At 44.0% G+C, this 18,370-nt stretch overlaps 1 protein-coding gene across 5 annotated transcripts in view; it reads left to right on the top strand.

The window, feature by feature from the left end:
• CFAP221 (cilia and flagella associated protein 221) overlaps positions 1 to 11,517 on the top strand; it is a 37,619-nt gene extending 26,102 nt beyond the window's left edge. For 3 of the 5 annotated variants that reach the window (XM_060279120.1, XM_035129803.2, XM_060279118.1), the window contains exons 13-25: positions 975 to 1,064; positions 2,280 to 2,375; positions 3,058 to 3,151; positions 3,660 to 3,790; positions 4,556 to 4,636; positions 4,957 to 5,064; positions 5,216 to 5,353; positions 5,508 to 5,666; positions 5,768 to 5,868; positions 6,836 to 6,928; positions 7,359 to 7,466; positions 9,236 to 9,298; positions 10,210 to 11,517. In XM_060279120.1, coding sequence (XP_060135103.1) covers positions 975 to 1,064; positions 2,280 to 2,375; positions 3,058 to 3,151; positions 3,660 to 3,790; positions 4,556 to 4,636; positions 4,957 to 5,064; positions 5,216 to 5,353; positions 5,508 to 5,666; positions 5,768 to 5,868; positions 6,836 to 6,928; positions 7,359 to 7,466; positions 9,236 to 9,298; positions 10,210 to 10,333 — 1,386 coding nt within the window. In that variant the 3' untranslated portion in view covers positions 10,334 to 11,517. Of the gene's footprint in view, positions 1 to 974; positions 1,065 to 2,279; positions 2,376 to 3,057; positions 3,152 to 3,659; positions 3,791 to 4,555; positions 4,637 to 4,956; positions 5,065 to 5,215; positions 5,354 to 5,507; positions 5,667 to 5,767; positions 5,869 to 6,835; positions 6,929 to 7,358; positions 7,467 to 9,235; positions 9,299 to 10,209 lie in introns of those variants that run through there. The other 2 variants (XM_060279123.1, XR_009558212.1) reach the window with 2 other exon arrangements.
• Positions 11,518 to 18,370: the final 6,853 nt, after the last annotated feature.

Here is an 18,370-nt window from a genome sequence, read left to right as displayed (position 1 = left end):
AAACCAAGAAAACCCTTAATAAAAACAATTAAAAATAAATAAATAAAAGAACTGTGCAGGTTTGTACATTGGAGGCAACAGCTGGGATGCATGTACCCAGGCAGATAGTTCCATCTTGTTAGAGTATACAAGGTGTGTTCAGGATTGTGGCTTATGAAGACTTAACTTGAGAGAAAGCATGCACCTTGCTGCCATTAATTTATTTATTTTTTGATAATCTGTGCAGTCCCGTTTCCTGTCTTCAGAGTTCACATGCCATGCATAGCAGGAAGAAAAAGTACAGCAGGGGGAGAAACAGAAGAAGAAGGGAGGCACCTCCTATACAAGCTCCTCGGGGATATCTTCATGTACCCTGTTGGTTGGGCAGTGGTCCCATGGCATCAGTCATGGAGCATGTCATAGTCTTACATGCCTAGTCAACGTAGACAAATAGTCATAGGGACACAGGAATCTGCCTTGTACTGAGTCAGACCCATTGTCCATCCAGTTCAGTATCGTCCACACTAAAGGGCAGCTGCTCTCAAGGGTTTCCTAAGGAGATCTCTCTGGAGCTGCTGAGGGCTGGACCTGGGAATGTCTGCATGCAAGGCAGATGATCTGCCACTGAGCTACAATCCACTTTATTTGTAAACTCCTTTTCTGTATACGTTATGCTCAAAAGTGGTTCACAGTTCACAGCAAAGTATGACAAAAAGCAATGCACCACAGTCCGTAATATCCGGAAATGTAACACCTTGTCCCTTAGAGTTCCAGACAACTTCTTCCCAGCTGGAGAACAATCCCATCCCACCCCTTCAGTGGCAACCTATGAATCAAACCCAGAACTCATCTTACTAATGAGTTCTGCTTACATTTTGCAAGTTCCTTGGAAGGCTACAATTTTATGGAGCCCTAAATGCAAGACTTTGATTAAGGATCCCAGCAATGTACTGATGTGGGTAATTTATATATCTTTGTTTATGGTGCTGAGGCAGATTAAAAGCGGAGAGCCTATTAAGGAGAAGGAGTTTCAAAGGAAGCATGTTCAAGTCTCAGTCAAACGTGTCATCCGAGACATTGGCGAGGTATGTCTTTGTGTCAGAGTCAAATGGGTGGATGAGAAGACAGAAGGGAAGCTTGCCTTTGCATTAAGAAATCCTTGTGAATATAACTGGGAAACTTCCTTTCTTTGGTGTCTCTGGACAATAGGAAATAACTGGGGAAAGAGTCTGGTGAGCACTTGGAGATTTAGTAGGGAGAACAGTTGTGGGGGGGTAGCCAAAGATTGCAGCAGTAGTGTGGGGGTGTAATAGCCACCTGAAATTTGTTGATTTTAAAAAAGAAATCTCAGCCAGATGCACCCCAGAGTTGATTGGCATGTACTTAGGAAGAAATGAAACAAGTTGTCACTATGAAGTTCTGATTATTGTAATCTTCTTGCGCTTCTTGGAAATAAGTTTGCCTCCAGGCTGTTTGTATTTTGCTGGAGGGATTCACTCACATGCTGGAAATTTAGGTTTGCACAGTTAAAGTGAATTAACACTGGTGTAACAAATCCACTTTTAAAATTAATCTCTTTGTGGTTAGGAAAGTGATGGGAAAATTTATTGAAAAGCGTGAACAATTGATTACAGTAAGATCATGTTCTGCACAGGGGTTACATTCTGAGGCGTGGTGTGTAAAGCCAGAATCGTGCATAGTTGAATCTTACCTGCCAGAGCTGGCGCAGGATCTTACAGAGCCATCCAAGAACTTGTGAAGGCCTCTGGATCCTGTGCAAAACCTTCCCAAAGCCTGGTAAGCAAGTCTGAAAGCTTAAAAGCTCTTGCTGTGCCTGGAAAACTCAGCCTGGAAAGTACTTTTAAGCTCTCCGCCTTGCATGTGTTTAATTTGTGCGATACCAGTTAGCCTGCCGCCAAGCACATAAAGCTGTGATTGCACACAAGTTAAATGTGCACAAGTTGTGAACCTGCTGTAACGGGAACGAGTATCACCACTGCACAAGCGAATCAATATGAATGTTCATAGATATAGAACCTTCCTGCAAACATCAGAACAAATGTTCCATAAAGACCGGCCACTGTCTAACCTCCATGTAAGCAAATTGGGATGAATGTTCAAGAAACAGGTGGTCTGGAGGAGCCCTTAGTTCTGCAGAAGTCACTGTGTCATACTTCTGTGTAATTGCAGATACTGTCACCAGTATAAATAGGCTGCTGTTAAATAAAGAGCTTGAAAGCGTTTATTCCTAACTGTAACCCTTTAAGACTGAAACTCTTCCCTTTTTGTGTGCCTTGCAGCCCCCGAAATTCTATCCCACTTTTGATCTCCTGCTCAACAACCCTTGGTGTCACAGGCACTGGAATCTGCGGCGGTTCCAACAAGCTGCTCGAAAGGTACTGAAACAAATTGTCTCAGTTAAATACTGGTGTGCCACCTGCCAGCTGCAAGAATGCTGCTCATTCCTAAATCCTTCCTGAATTTGCAAGTGTGTTTTAAAACTCTTTTTTAAAAGTTACAGCTTTGTTGTGAAACTATGATTGAATCTATGTTGCGGGTATGATGGCTTCACTGCCTAAAGTGTTTGCATTCAAAGAAGGAAACAGTATGCCAGCTCTTTGATATCACCCAATTCCATACAGCTGCCAAGCCTAATTCTGCATGGATAGGAAAAAGTGGAAGTCACAGGTAGATGCACTGCAGCAATTACACCAGGCCATTGGATGCCTCACCTTCCAGCTTCCCAAGAACAACAACAAACATTCCTACACTTTTAAGGTTCCATAACTATGTTAATCGGTGCCTCAAATAGTTAGCTGTATGCAGCTTTAAAGGCTTTATAATTTTTTTGTGCCTTCTTTTACGAATTCAAATTAGTTTTTAAAGGGCCACATGCACTCCTTGTGCATATATTTTCCAAGTTTGTTGCACAGCTGTAAGGTTTAAAAAACCCTGAGGCTTAAAAACAAAACAATTTGGCAGTTTCCAGACTTATGTACATAGAGATTCCAGAAAAGTTTTGGAAGACACATGCCACATAGAAAATGGACTGAATAATATCCTAAATGATTCTCCTAGATCGTGGTTCATGGCCGGCTCAATCGTGTGCTAAGTGTGTGGCGTGGAGTATTAAAAAATATTAGAAACCAATTAGAGGAAGAAGCATTCCCAGGTAAGCCCTCTGATTTAGAAACCTGTTTTTTAATATTTGTTTTCATGTCACGTTGTGAACAATGATTAGAGAGGATGCCATGACACACTGCTGTGATGCGCAGCCTCGTGTGCTAAAAATGAATGAATAAAGGAACAGCTAGAAAAATTCCTCCGTACCAAGATGGGTTTTGTAGTGCGGCCCTGCGCTTCCACTATGCTTTTTTCTCTTGTCCTCTGTGAGTGGACCACACATCACAAGTACTGTAAAAACAAGAAACAGGAATGTCATACCATTTGCTTTGTACCATAAAAGACAATGGCTACCATTTAGGCAGAATGGCAGAAGAAAGCATGTGGAATACTTTGGGAAGTGGGGACACCTTCTGCCATCATCTTCCAGGTCCCAGGGTCAAAATGAGCAGCGAAGGGACAAATGTTTCCCACTGTTTCTGTTGATCAAAAGGCATATCTGTCACCCACTCTTAACTCAACCTTAGCGTTTGTACATTTCTGTCCTGGTTCAACAGAAAGCAGCAGTTCCGAAACGACCAGCACACTAGCAATCAGTGATGATGGAAGAGTGCCTTGTGTCCTCACGGAAGATCGCCTGCTGCCTTCTGAATTCCCCACTTACAGTTCATCTCGGGCTGATGAGCTGGTAGGTGCCTCTGTGACGTTAGCAATGGCTGGTGGATTAAAGGAGAGTGTAGTGCTCCTTTCATTCGGTTGGGCAGCCCCTTCCTGTGGCTACAAAACTGGCGTTCTCAAGCCTATCGATTCCAATTAAAAAGCATCCTGTTGTTACCTGGATGCCAATTATAATATTTCCTCCCCAGTCCAATCATTAGAAAATATTGTTGTTACATAAATTGAAAACTAATAACAATATTTATTTGTTGTTGTTTTTTAATAAAAAGAAAAGAAAAGACAAATTTTCCCATTTGAAAGATTGATAGTGGAAGGTACAATTCAGTACTTGAGGTTACTTTTCACAATAATCTGCCTCAGAAGGTCTGGTGGAATCAGAATTTGGAAATTTCAATTGAAGAAATCTGGAGGAGGCACTGGTCTAAGGTTCCATTTCTGCTGTTGTTGGAAGGGGTGCCAAGTTGTAGGCACCTACTGACCTGTGTAGTGGGACTGCCTGGGGTTTATAATTTCACGTTATGGGACTTTGCCTAAACTGCTCAGGCAATCCCGTTGTTTCCACAGTTAGCATTATTAATTCTCCTCTTGGCTGAGGATCACAACAATAAGAATCAAGAACGAGTTGCTCACTTCTTAGTGGTGGCTCAGGCCACATGGTGGAATGCTGGAAGACATTAATTTAAGAACTCTCGGTTTCTAGTATAATAAAAAATGGCAGATAGCCCTATTGGAAATTTGATACCATCTTACATACTGTTTTGATATTTTTCTCCAGGCACCTGAAGCTCTCGGTTTAGTTCCTCTCAGGTCTGCAAATGTTAAGATTAAACAACTTCACCACTTCTATGAACTAAAGGTTAGGTGGCTGCTAAGTCATGTACTGTTTTTTGCTTTATGCTAGATATTAGGCAAGGCATGATCAAGAGGGAACAGGTGGCAGTGTTTCATTTCTAAGTTTTCCGATTATTATTTTTAAAAATTGAAGAACTAGGTCAATAGAGAGGGATCCTGATCCTGAAATGCCTGCCATGTGAAGTGTTTCCTCTACACAGCGTCATGGGAAGGCACATGAATTACGATGAATATGATATTCCCTTGTTAATTCATTTTAGGTAGTTTTCATTGGATTATTAGGGTTTTCTATTGTATTTCAATTCCTTTTTCTTTTGTCCAAAGGTCCCTCAGCATTTCACCCTCATGGCATATCAGCCATTCTGTGTGCACCATGCGGCAACCAGTTACAAAGTTCCAAAATATTCCCAAATTCTGAGGACCGGTGCAGAGGTAACAAAACCACTCCAGTGTTGCTTCCCCCCCCCCTTTTCTCATGTCATTCTTAGCATTTGGTGGTTTAATAAATACTTTTTTTTAAAAAAAAAACCTAACTAACAGAAAGACACCCTTTCAGAACATTTACTTTCTGCCTTTTTATCAGGAAGAGTTGATCCCAGTAATACCGGCTTCAGAGGAAAAACTCCAGGAACAAGAAGATGAACTAGACACCACCCTGCTAAACCTCAGAGCTCCCGAAACTTTGCTTCATCCTCCAACCGATCATCCACTTCAAATTTTCGTAAGTAAAAAGGGCAGGCTTCAGGGCCACATCCTGAATGGCTTGGCTATTCAGTTTCCTGGCTCCTTATTGGTTGTCTGTCTTCAAAGGAAGCAAGAACTGGGGGTGTGGTCTGTGGCTCTTGTTTCAGTGTCACCCTTTGTTTCCTTTTCAGAATCCTAGCCCAGGACTGTGTGAGTTCAAGCAGCCATTTCCCTACGCAGAAAGCAGCATTGAATATCATATTTGCCCCGTTCCGAAGTATGAACTTACCAAGCAGTTCCCACCAAAATCCTGCATACCGGTGACACAGAAGAAGTTCCTTCATCACAGGGTAAGGGCTGTTGAAGTCACTGGGGATCCAAGACATGGGATCTTGTCTTCTTTTACTGGCTAAGATTGCTAGCAGAATTTTCTGACATGTGGTCTTTTCAGGAAGTGATTTACGGCCTAACCACCTGGAGAAAATTCCCATCAGTTATCCAGTCAACTTTAACTAATGTACCTGTCTTGAACAACATAGCAATGCCATTCTGGTAAGAAAGAATGAGTGCTTTCATTGAAGCACCTAATTAAGTTAATTGCACCTCAATTGTGTATACCCAAAACAACCCAGGAAATGTCACAAGACTGAAAGCATAGGCTTCCTGACAGGCTACTTATAGGCTAGTTCACTTACAGTTTACTATTAACTTATTTCAAAGCATTCGTATCCCATTCTTCAGATGAAAAACGGTGCGAAGAACAACAGCCAGATGGTCCCTGACAATTGCTCTGTACTTTGGTCAGATCAGAAGAGCCAACGATGAGTGCTCATCCGGCAGCTAGCTAGCTATTTATTTATCCTAGGCTTATTAATATCAAAGTGAAATGCTTGATTTGCGCATATGGCATTGCATGTGGTCAGTAGAGGTCAGACTAAGCCTAAATTACTCCTCAGTTAGGAGTTGAGGGAAGGGGAAGTTGGCTGCTAGAGTTGTTCAAAGGAAGAACTTACCTCAGCAGTTTGTAGCCGCTGTTTTATCGCCTGCTTAGGTGGATCTCTTTCTGAGCAACACTCTTACATTGCAAATGGCTCATTTTGATCTGATTTTTCTGTGCACATTCCACACATTTCTGGTTTTTTCAGTGGATTACTGCTGTTCCACCACTTTCCACCCACACCGTTGGCAGAGTGTTTTTGTCCATCCCCTCAAAAGTTTTCTGTGACCCGTAAGGTCAGACCCAGTTTTATGTGTTTAAAGATTATGATGAAGATAGGGAGGGTCATAGCATGGGTTTGATATTGTGTTTGCTCTTGTATCTTTTATAACATTTTCAAGAATAACTAATAAAAATAACTTAAAAGACCCAACAGTTAATGTAGACAACACACACACACTTATTTTTCCTTTGAAAGGAATTGATATCGTTATCTATGAAAAGATAACATTATGGAGAGGATGTAGATTGTGTTTCTCCCATTCTCTCCTACATGCATCGCTGTGGTTCTGTCTTCTGCAGCATTGATCCCTACAATGAAGTCATGATTCCAAAAGCTGTACCTCCAATACTGCATGAGTTACCGGAGCATGATAAGGAAAGTGTAATTGATGAGTAAGTTTCCTCTGCACTGTTCTTTTGAAACAATTTTGCTGTGTTTCAAGCACTGGGATTTGATCGCAAACGTGTAAGATTGCTCTTGTATGCGTGATGCTTTTGTTCCTAAAGGCTGAAAATGACAAGTTAAGCTACAATCCTAAGTCCACTTAAACCTGGGAGCAGCAAGATCAGTGGAGTGGTGATGGGTGATCATCTCTGCGGATGGCGGCAGAGTCAATCCAATGCTGCTGTGCCCACACACCCCACTCAGCTCCCCATGGCTCACCCTTCCCCCTCTCAGTAAGCAAAAGCGACATCATTGGGAAGCCTAGGTCGCAGCGCCACCCTGCCTTCACGGCCCCACTGAATTAAATAGAACCTGCTTTTGAGTAGACATACCCTCAAACAACTTTAACAATGAAATAGCTGTCAACTTCATCTTCAGGGTGGCTGACGTGGAGTCTCCAGTGTTGCTTATACCAGAGATGGTAAAAGCTGAATTTCCACAGACTGAGCTCTCATCTGATGAGAACAGATCACAAAAGTATGGAAGGTAAGCCTGTTTCCATTAGAGGGAAGGGGAGGGAACCACCTGGCCTAAGATGATATTGGACCATGACTCTCCCACTATTCCTGACCATGGGTCATACTAGGTGGGGCTGATGGGAACTAGGAATCCCACACATCCCTACAACAAAAGGTCACACAGCAGTTAAGAACGTATGGCAGCCCTTGTCGGTAGTGTAGATTTTGGCGAATTTCATCAAAAATAGTTCAAAAAGGCACATTATTCTTTTAGATTTTGCAAAAAAAAGTTCAACAACCAACAACTTGCCCCCCCCCAAAAAAAACCTGTGCCTGGATTTTTTGAAATATGGCAACCCTATCTAAGTGAAATCCGGCTGTTGTTCCCCTCTATAAGCAGATGAATATCATTGGGGTGTCATCTTTAGCCACCCCTGAATAATACAGCACAGTTCCTAATGCACAATTATTTTGATTTGTTTATTTCTTTTGCCGTTCCTTGTAAAGAAATAACAGATGAGATCGAAACTGAGATTTAATTGGACTGACAGTTTGCGGGGAAGGCAAACATTCAGGTTGTGCAGAACTGTTCTGCTTTAAAAAATAATCGTTTGTACTTTGGAAGCCTGTTACTGCGCCTGAGTTCAGTTCAAGCTTGCTTGGATTTCTGTAGTGAAGCAATAAACCCCTAATTAAGCTGATATGTTCTTAAGTCCAAGCATATAGAGAAGCAAAGATGATGGTGAGAATGGCCCTTGGAGTGTGTATCTATCTAATTAGCTTTATTAATCTGAGTTAGTGTATGAAGATGTAGTCTGCAATCCTATTTAAGGGCTAGAGTAGAGATAAAGTGTGTTAAATGCATGAAATCATTTAATGTCCTTTAAAAAAAAGAAAGAAACCATGGAAGATCAGCATTGGGCCCATACATTTAACTTGTATGTTTAAATAAAACCAGCTTTGGGGGGGGATCAGAGCCATACTAAAGGGGCCCCTGACCATCAGGTCCAGTCGTGTCCAACTCTGGGGATGCGGCGCTCATCTCGCTCTATAGGCCGAGGGAGCCGGTGTTTGTCCGCAGAAAGCTTCTGGGTCATGTGGCCAGCATGACAAAGCTGCTTCTGGCAAACCAGAGCAGCGCACGGAAACGCCGTTTACCTTCCCGCCGGAGCGGTCCCTATTTATCTACTTGCACTTTGATGTGCTTTCGAACTGCTAGGTGGGCAGGAGCTGGGACCGAACAACAGGAGCTCACCCACCCTAAAATCATCCCACCCTATGCTGTTGTTTATACTGGAATAAGTTATCATAGCCATCAGTAGCAGTAATACTTTCCCTCCCAGGGGAAATGGCAGCTTCGAAGCAGGAGGATTTTCACTGGGAACACAGGATGGGGACCCTTCCCTCCTTGCATGCCATGGTCCTGACACACACCCACACACCCCACTGCTACTAAACGGCGTTTCCGTGCACTCAGGCACTCGTCACGGTATCTCATTGTGCCAGAAGCGGTATAGTCATGCTGGCCACATGACTCGGAAAGTTGTCTGTGGTCAAATGCTGGCTCCCTTGGCCTGAAAAGCAAAATGAGTGCCGCACCCCATAGTCAGCTTTGACTGCACTTAACCATCCAGGGGTCCTTTACCTTACAACTGCTACTAAGAAAAAACAGGCATGCTAAATGCATTCCTGCATTAAACATACCATTTGCTCTTACTCCTATTGTACGCAACTGAGATTCACTTCTGAAGGCTTATATGATCCTTGCAATAGTTAAGAACTACTTTCTCTTTCTAGTGAAATAAATACAGAGTTTAAAGCTGCCTCCTGCACATCTGTGACTACTGCACCTGTATCCAGGTAAGTGAACAATGTGAATTTGAATAGGCATTGTATTGCTTTGCTGTTATAGTTAAGCAGAAACTGTAATGGTTCCCTATTGATGGATACAAAAAGGCTACCAAATGGCCATTATTCTGTGGGCTCCATATAGGAACCAAGCTCCTTTAAAGGAGATTAGATGGAAGATTTGAGGGCAAGATGGGGCATGGTGGAATTCATATATATATATATATATATATATATATATATATATATATATGCTTTATTGGGGGAAATAAATTAGGAAAGGGTATATAACATTACACAGCTCTTCTTGCAGTCTTGGTATAATATAATTTTGTCCACAGTATTTGTTTTGTGCAATCTGGCTCTTGGTTTTTAAGCCACAATATGAAATATTATCATAAGAATAAACAACAGGATTTACAATTTCATGAATTATAAATAAGATTACAGTCAGTATACATGTCCACATGTACTGGATATGTATATATTATCTATGAGAGGAGTTATAAATACAATACATAGTTTCTAACAATATAATCAAGTATATAATGTCTGAACTGCCCTGAGACCTCCGGGTATAGGGTGGTGTATATAAATTCAATAAATGGAAAAGGAAGTGGTGTTGGTAGAATATATTCCATCGGTTTCAGTAGCCCTTGGATTTTCTGTATGTATACCAAAATTTGGATATGTTTGGCTTGTGTGATGGACACACTCAGAATATGGGCCATTATATATGATAGACTTCTGAGTATGGTAGTCCAGACGTTTAACTTCCGAACAGGTTCCTCTCCTCCCAATCGTTTGAATATGCTCTGCCAAATGTTAGCTACTTCTGGTCAGTGCTAGCTCTGGCTGCTCCAGGAACAGTCTAGTTCTCTTTGTTTCATGTCCTGAACTTTTTCCTCTTATCCTTTTTCCAGAGATATAAGAGACATTGTGGACTGGTATATTCAATCTCAGAACAACGTTTTTGGACAAAAGATAGGTGAATCTATGGAGAAACTGAGAGACAAGGCCATTCAGAAGCAGCTAAGCCTCAACTAAATACTAGGCTGAAATAGTTTCATGCATCAGCCAGACTTTCTACATTTTTTTATGTAGCATAGCTTCTTGCGAAAATAAAAGCTCTACACACTGTTATATTTTCACGTGAGGACCCTGAACATTGCAAATTATATGCCACATGAATTGGAAGTCTAATATGTTTCATTTCCCCTCCATACCTATACATCAGGTGCTGCAGAAAATGGGCTGTATTATGTATCAGCTGGCTTGCAAGAGAAGCTTCACACACTAACAGAGAGAAAGGTTGAGGGGGAAACACCAGGTGAACAGTTAATATCAGTGGTGGGATGCCCTCCCATCTTTAGACAGTGCTGTTTCTGAGAAACCCTGTGTCTAGATTCTTTGACAACCATGTTGCTATGTATATATATTTTGCCATATACATGTTTGGTCCACAGCTTAGCCACCTGTGCATACACAGAGAGAAAGAGCACAGTGTTGTGTATCTTGTGTGACAGCATTAATTGCTTTCTGATAAAAGGTAGAAAAAACTGATACGCTCTATATTTGAGTTCATTGCCTTCTGTTTAATTGTGGAATTACAACAATTATGAACCTCAGACTCTAGCCTGGACTATTTGACTTTCTTGATTCAAAGGGTCACTGTTTCCCCTCAGGATGTTGCAGGTAAGTAGATTAGGCATAATGAGACAGCACAGTGAAGGGGATTGAAAGCGAATTATCACATCGGCCCTGTCATGGGCCTATCAAGGAGCGGTCTGGTTGCATTTCAGGAGCTGTCTCAGTGACAGACAGCGTTAAATAAAAAGTTTGGTTGGAAACAAGAACTTAGCCTGAGGAAATGTCATGTAAACTAATGTCTGTAAATAAGTTTTCTAGTATTAAATACAACAAAACAAATTTGCCTCATTTCCCCCTAGTTTTTAATTGGATTAATTTGGCAAGCAGTTGTTTTTCTCTGCATTGTTCTCTGGTCCGGCCCGGTTTCATGTAGACGTTTTATCACCTAGTGTAAAATACATAAAATTCTAAGCTATCCTTTATCACTGACACCCCCAGTTACATAAGAAGTGGTGATTTATGGGCTTTATTAATTGGGAAATTGGGAAAATGCTTAAGATTTTCATAAGCTGATGTCTGTGGGGAAACGCCATGTTGCTTAACATCAGTATCCTTGTTTAGTGCAATATATATTGCCAGCCTCTTAAATGACAGTGGTACCTCGGTTTAAGTACACAATTGGTTCCGGAAGTCTGTTCTTAACCTGAAGCGTACTTAACCTGAAGTGAACTTTCCCATTGAAAGTAATGGAAAGTGGATTAATCCGTTCCAGACGGGTCCGCGGAGTACTTAAACTAAAAGTACTCAAACCGAAGCGTACTTAAACCGAGGTATGGCTGTAATTAGGCTTTATGAGATTGTGGGGAGTAACTGACGCGCCTTCTGAAAATAGATCTAAAATCTGAGAGAGAGCAACATTCATTTATAATAACAAAACAAAAAAAGTTAATGTACAGGGTACATCCACTAAAGCTGGAAAATGTTCCTGGTTTAGCCCCAGCAGCTCTTGAGATGCTGCCAGGCAGACTAGACAAGAGTGGCAGAGAATTATAGGTGGACCAATGGAACTTAAGGAAGTTGCCTAACACCACCAGACTTTGGAGGGCTGTGCTGTTAGTGGGCTTTCCACACACACACCCCAACCAGGGTAGAGCCCAGCCTTGCTTCTGAAAAGCATCTGGAGCCCCAGGAGAGTGGCTTTTCCAAGCCCCTGGGGTACTTGGCCAGGGCCCAGGCCTGCCATCCGTTGGTTCCAGACCTGTTGCTTTTTATGAAGTCAAACTATTGACCCATCTACCCGGTAGCTCAGTGTTGTTTTACACTGACTGACAATTAGCTCTCCAGGATTTCAAACAGGTCTTTCCCAGCCCTACTAGGAAACACAGGATTGAAACTGGGACCTTTTAATGCAAAATTGCCATTGCCAGCACTTTTTAAGCAATAGCTTCCCCCCCCTTTTTTTTTTAAAAAAAAAAGCCTCAGGCTTTCTTCACTGCTGAAGTATTAGAACATAAGTCCATAACCTTGTTCTGTTTTCTTCACTGCTGGGCAATCTTCCCAGTTTACCTGTGTGGATAGAGGGTATTCAGTGTCCCCCTGCTGTGAAAGTGTTATTGTTTATATAGTGTGATTCATTGTTAAAGTATGTTTCTGAAGCCAGTGCTACAAATTCAATCAGGTTTTGCTAGATAACCCACCTAACGTAGCTGTACAAATAATAATATTTGCTATTGATTATTGGCCACATGTGCCTCTTGATTAAATTTTCCAGTCAGCTGAATGAGGGTGCAAAGGTTTAATTTCCATTATTTCATGCTGGAGTTGCATTTTTAATTTCCTGCAGTTTTATGCTGTGGGCTGCTGCCTCGTTGCAATATGTGGACATGACCTCAGTCTTCCATGGAAACAGGGGGTCCACAGATACAGTCACCAGGGTGACCCTAAGCAGCTGGATATTCAGAGCTGGCGACAATTGAGGAAAACTGCTACATTACACACCAAGGGGTTTTTAAAAAATATATACCAGTATATTAAAAAGTACATCAATTTTAGAACCGTCATTATCGTTGCATATTTTCAACTTCACGTGTGTTGGCATCCTTCCTTCTCAAGAGACAATGGAGTGTGCCTCCAGGGGTAAAGTCAAGCCATTGTTTTAGAAGCCCCAAAGTGACCTCCCTGGGGTGCAAGCCTGGGCAGTGTGTATGGAGGTCCTGGGCTGCCCAGCTGGTAAGACCCCTCTCTTGGTCTTGCTGATGTGGCCCAAAGGAAAGCAGAGCAACACATTTGGCACCAGCTTGGCTGCAGGAGTGTCCAGAACTATCTTAGAGACTCCACTCTGAATTAGGGTAGGGATTACTCCTTAGGCTTTTCTCCTCCTGAAGATATCCCGCAAGGCAGTGGAGATTTACGATCAGAGTTTTCCTTCTACGTGGCTACCTAGGTTGAGGACCCCCATTTGCCCCCTCACTTCCCTCTACAGCATGTGCAGAAACTGCCACCTTGATCTTTGGACCCACTATTTGGGGTCCAAAGATCTATTTCCCACCTAGAAACCAATGTCCCCACTGTGGAAGGACGTGTGGATCCAGAATTGGCCTCCACAGTCACTTGCGGACCCATTGTTAAAACCGTGTTTGTGGAAGACAGTCTTACTCGGCTACGAGTGATCGCCAAAGAAGAAGAAGATCATCTTTGGACCCACTATTGGCCTCGTCCGCTCAATTTGCCGGAGCCTGTCTTCACATGTAGGAGAAGTCCCTAACTCACTGAGGGTTTGAGATCCATTGGCTACCCTCACCTGGTTTAGCTGGCTAGTCAAAGCCATTTCCCGGAGTGTGGCCGCTGTCGCATGCTGATAACTTGTAGAAGCCACAGGTGAGAGCTGGGTGGGGGACCAAAGGTGGACAAACTACCCCAGAAGGTGCATGACGTGTCCCCCACCTGAGGTACTACCCCTCCCCTAACACCCCATTCACCTGTGTAGACTTTTCTTAGCCTCAAAATTATCAGGAACTCCTGGAACAGCCAAGAGCAGAAAGAGGGGCTGTTCGTACACCCAGTCTTTGAGACCCATTGAGATTAGCGGTCAGATTCAAAAGCAAATGTATGTAATAAAATCACATGTCTAGGTAGGCTTGTGCGAGCAAAATGGTTTTTAGCATGCAGAAAAACAATGCAATGAAAGGCCGAGTTCCAGAAAACATGCTGGCACACTAAAGCTTTTTTCAGAAAGCTATGGTGAGGGTCATGAATGGCTAAAATTGGGGGGGGGGTCACAGGTGGGGTGCCAGGTTTGGGGATTTCAGTAAGGTTCTCCCTCCTTTTCTCCTATAATCTATGCACTGACTTGATTCAGAAAACAGCTACACATTATGAGCTAGAGGATTTAATATGGTGAACCAGAGCAGTAAGTGTTTCAGCATCATTACTATAAGCCATCATAAGATCACTGGACCTCTTCTCTCCTTTTCATTCTTGCAAGGAGCTAGGAATAGCATTCCAACGCAATTGCAAACCACATGTTAGCAACTCCAGCCCAAGGGCGTACCCACCACGGGGCAAGTTAGGGCAGCTGCCCTACTCTAGAAGCAGGGCTGGTGGGCAGAGGCGGAGCACAGCCCGGCGTAGCGCGAGTTCGCCATTCCCGCCGCGCCGCGCCGCACCCTCCCTCCAGCTCCCCGGCGCGCCCTCTGGCAAGGCCAAGCGCGGCGGGGAACCAGAGAGCGCGGCGGGCGGGAACGCTGAACTCGCGCTCCGCTGGGCTGGGCTCCGCCTCCGCCCACCAGCCCTGCTTCTAGGGAGGGGCGGAGGCGCGGAGGAGGCAGCCACAAGCTCGCGCTCCCCACGCGCCTCTGGAGCTTCATGCTGGGCGGGGGAGCCTGGGGCCGCCTCCTTGAAAGAGCTGCGAGGCACGGAGGAGGCAGGCACAAGCTTGCGTTCCCTGTGCACCTCTGGAGCTTCGTGCCGGGCGCGGGAGCCTGGGGCCGCCTCCTTGAAAGAGCTGCGAGGCGTGGAGGCAGGCACAAGCTCGCGCTCCCCGTGCGCCTCTGGAGCTTCGTGCCGGGCGCGGGAGCCTGGGGCCGCCTCCTTGAAAGCGCTGGGAGGCGCAGAGGAGGCAGGCACAAGCTCACGCTCCCTGCGCCTCTGGAGCTTCGTGCTGGGCGCGGGATCCTGGGGCCGCCTCCTTGAAACAGCTTGGAGGCGCGGAGGAGGCAGCCACAAGCTTGCGCTTCCCGCACGCCTCTGGAGCTTCGTGCCGGGAGCGGGAGCCTGGGGCCGCCTCCTCGGAAGAACTGGGAGGCGCAGGCCACGTAGCCCCGCCCACATTCCCACTGTGGCCCCTCCCCTCCCGCCCCTTGCCCCCCCTAATTTTGATCCTGGGTACGCCCCTGCTCCAGCCCAGACAAGTTCTCCTGATGTAGGCTAATCAAAAAACAAAGGAGACAAAAGACCTTTGGCTGCCATTTAGACTGGGAACATTAGTGAAGAACAGCCACACCTGCTGTAAGTAAACTGCGTACACAGTTTTAATTGATGGTTGCTGTTAAAACACCTACAGCACGTTGTTGTTTTTTACTATATAATTATTGTAATGCACTTGAACCCAAATTCCAGAAGTGTAATTAGATTATGTTTATATTGCTGTTCAGCACCTTGAGAGGACTTTGTCCAGAAAGGCAGCCTGTAAGTCAGGCATGGGCAAACTTGGCCCTCCAGCTGTTTTGGGACTACAGCTCCCATCATCCCTAGCTAACAGGACCAGTGGTCAGGGATGATGGGAATTGTAGTCCCAAAACAGCTGGAGGGCCAAGTTTGGCCATTCCTGCTGTATTTAAAGGCTAGCACTCAACTAAAATATTGTGTAAGTGGAACAACTTCTACATACACAAAAAGCCATTCCTCCTCTCCTCCCCCACATGTGTGCTGCCCCCAAACATGGTCCAAAGGTTTGGGTTAACCCCTAGAACAGATCTAGGGCGCATGTAGGGGATGCCCCCTTGCAAAAGCAGAGGTTGTGGTGCTTGCACAATTACTGCACAATGATTATAGTTGAATCCTGCCCACAAGAAATGACTAGAATGTTGGATTTCATGATCGACCTGTGTGGTCTGATCCAGCAAGGCTCCTCTGAAATAATGACAAGTGCTTGTCTGGATTTTGTGTTTTTATCTATGATAGATTTAATCCAATAAAGGGGTTTACAGATCAAAATGTAAATAAGTGAAACTTTTTACCTACTCCATTAAAAAGTGTGTTCACTGCACACTTGATTGCTGCACAAATGCATCACCCTCAATTTCAATCTGTGAATACATTTTAATCATGAATACAAGTTAATCTGCCCTGAGTTGGCTGTATGTAACTACATTCCTATTGTGATTTGGCTCAGAATTTCCTGCTCACCCAGCTTCCCTTGCAATATTTGTTTTATGCACTAGATGGCAGCGACAGCAATTTAATCAAACGCAGAAAAGTAAAATAAAACAGAGGCAAAAGTGGGATTGTGTGAGTATTGGGCTGATTCTGGGAGCTGGGAACACCAAGGCTTGTCTTGTTCTGCACTGGACCCAGAGCTATGGCTTGTGGGTTGCCCAGAAAATAAAAAGAAGAGACAAAACATACTGGAATGTTCATGCTGTGAGCCCCGCCATCCTAGGCTATGATTATTTATGTTGTGAGTTTGGAGGGTTCAATCTGTGTGGTGCCTGAGTCACTTCTAATTCCTGGGGCCCTAGATAATAATAATAATAACAATAATAATAATAATTTATTATTTATACCCTGCCCATCTGGTTGGGTTTCCCCAGCCACTCCGGGCGGCTTCCAACAGAAAAATGAAATAAAATACTCTATTAAACATTAAAAGCCTCCCTAAACAGGGATGCCTTCAGATGTCTTCTAAAAATCTGGTAGCTGTTTTTCTCTTTGACATCTGATGGGAGGGCGTTCCACAGGGCAGGCACCACCACCGAGAAGGCTCTCTGCCTGGTTCCCTGCAACTTGGCTTCTTGCAACGAGGGAACCGCCAGAAGGCCCTCGGTACTGGACCTCAGTGTCCGGGCAGAATGATGGGGGTGGAGACGCTCCTTCAGGTATACTGGACCGAGGCCATTTAGGGCTTTAAAGGTCAGCACCAACACTTTGAACTGTGCTCAAGCAAGGGTTAAACTTTAATGGAGGATTCCATTGCTGAACTAGTTGGGCAAGTTTCTTTGTGAGAGAATATTATCTATATAGCTATCGGCCTATCGGCACACTTCATCTAAAGATCACAAAGTAGTTTACAATATAAAAACACAAAAATGCATACCATAAATAATAACAAACTTAGTTGAAGACTACCCCATGTGCTTCAGCAAGCTAGTTGTTGCATTCCCAGCAGGGCAGGAAGCTGGCTACAGTCATCGCGACTCTCATCATCTCTCAGATTGATTGTTGCAATGCACTTTACGTGGGGCTGCCCCTGAAGACAGCTTGGAAGCACCCATTTGTGTGTTGACATTCCAGAGAGGTTACCCAGTCTGTAAAATACATGACCAAGAACCTCCTGGCACCTAAAGATTTGTGACACAATCTTTCATGTCCTAGATGCCATTTCATCAGTTGCTTCAGCTGGTGGCGCCTTACTAATTAATTCAGTAACTGCCTGTGGAATTTAGTAATGGCCAGTAATTGGTCTACCATTCTATAGTGACCTCAACCCTCCCAGGCTGCATCACCCCTCTTTTTCTTTTAAAAGCTGGTGATTCTTCTTATTAAAGATAATGAGAAAAGAGAGAAGGCTCAAGATGGGGGTGCAGGGAGGAGAAGGGAAGAGTCGTAGAGAAAGGGAAAGCCTGACAGATGAAGGGCAAAGCAAATGGGGGGGACGACACCCAAAATGTATCCAATGTTGTAAGGTGTTGTCAGGTGTTGTGCATTTCATTTTACTAGAACAGGAAAGTGCCTTCTCACACACACAAACCCTGCCAAAGCCTCCCTTATAAACCACTTAATAATAGTAATCATAGAAGCATGGAATTGTAGAATTGGAAGAGACCCCAAGAGTCATCTAGTCCAACCCCCTGCAACGCAGGAATCCTGTCCACTGTTGTCCCTGGGTGGGTTTGAACCATCAACCTTCTGGTTAACAGACAGGTGCACTGACCCATTGCGCCACCCCAGGGACTTAGAATCTCAAAGCAGTTAACATAAAATCTTATAGTCCTCCCACATCTTCCTCCTCAGTTCCTCCCCCTCTGGATGCTTAAATTAAGCATTTACTTATGAATGATTCGTACCCGAAGCCCACCTTTCACGGAATGGTTTGTGCCTTTTTTTATATACTGTACATGAAGTACAAATTACTCCACCCCCACCCATGTGTGTGAGGTGGTTTTTTTGTGCATTCATGCTTATTTGTGCTCTTTTTGGTATTGGTGCACATGTTCCAGGGTGGACATACAGCTTCATTTCCAGTCAGCACACGCCCTGTAGCTTCCTGCTGAACTT

Source organism: Zootoca vivipara, chromosome 1 (genome assembly GCF_963506605.1).
Source record: "Zootoca vivipara chromosome 1, rZooViv1.1, whole genome shotgun sequence".
In the NCBI taxonomy this organism is placed as follows: Eukaryota; Metazoa; Chordata; class Lepidosauria; order Squamata; family Lacertidae; genus Zootoca; species Zootoca vivipara.
The sequence above is the reverse complement of the archived record's forward strand: the minus strand, read 5'-3'. Positions and strand labels throughout refer to the sequence as shown.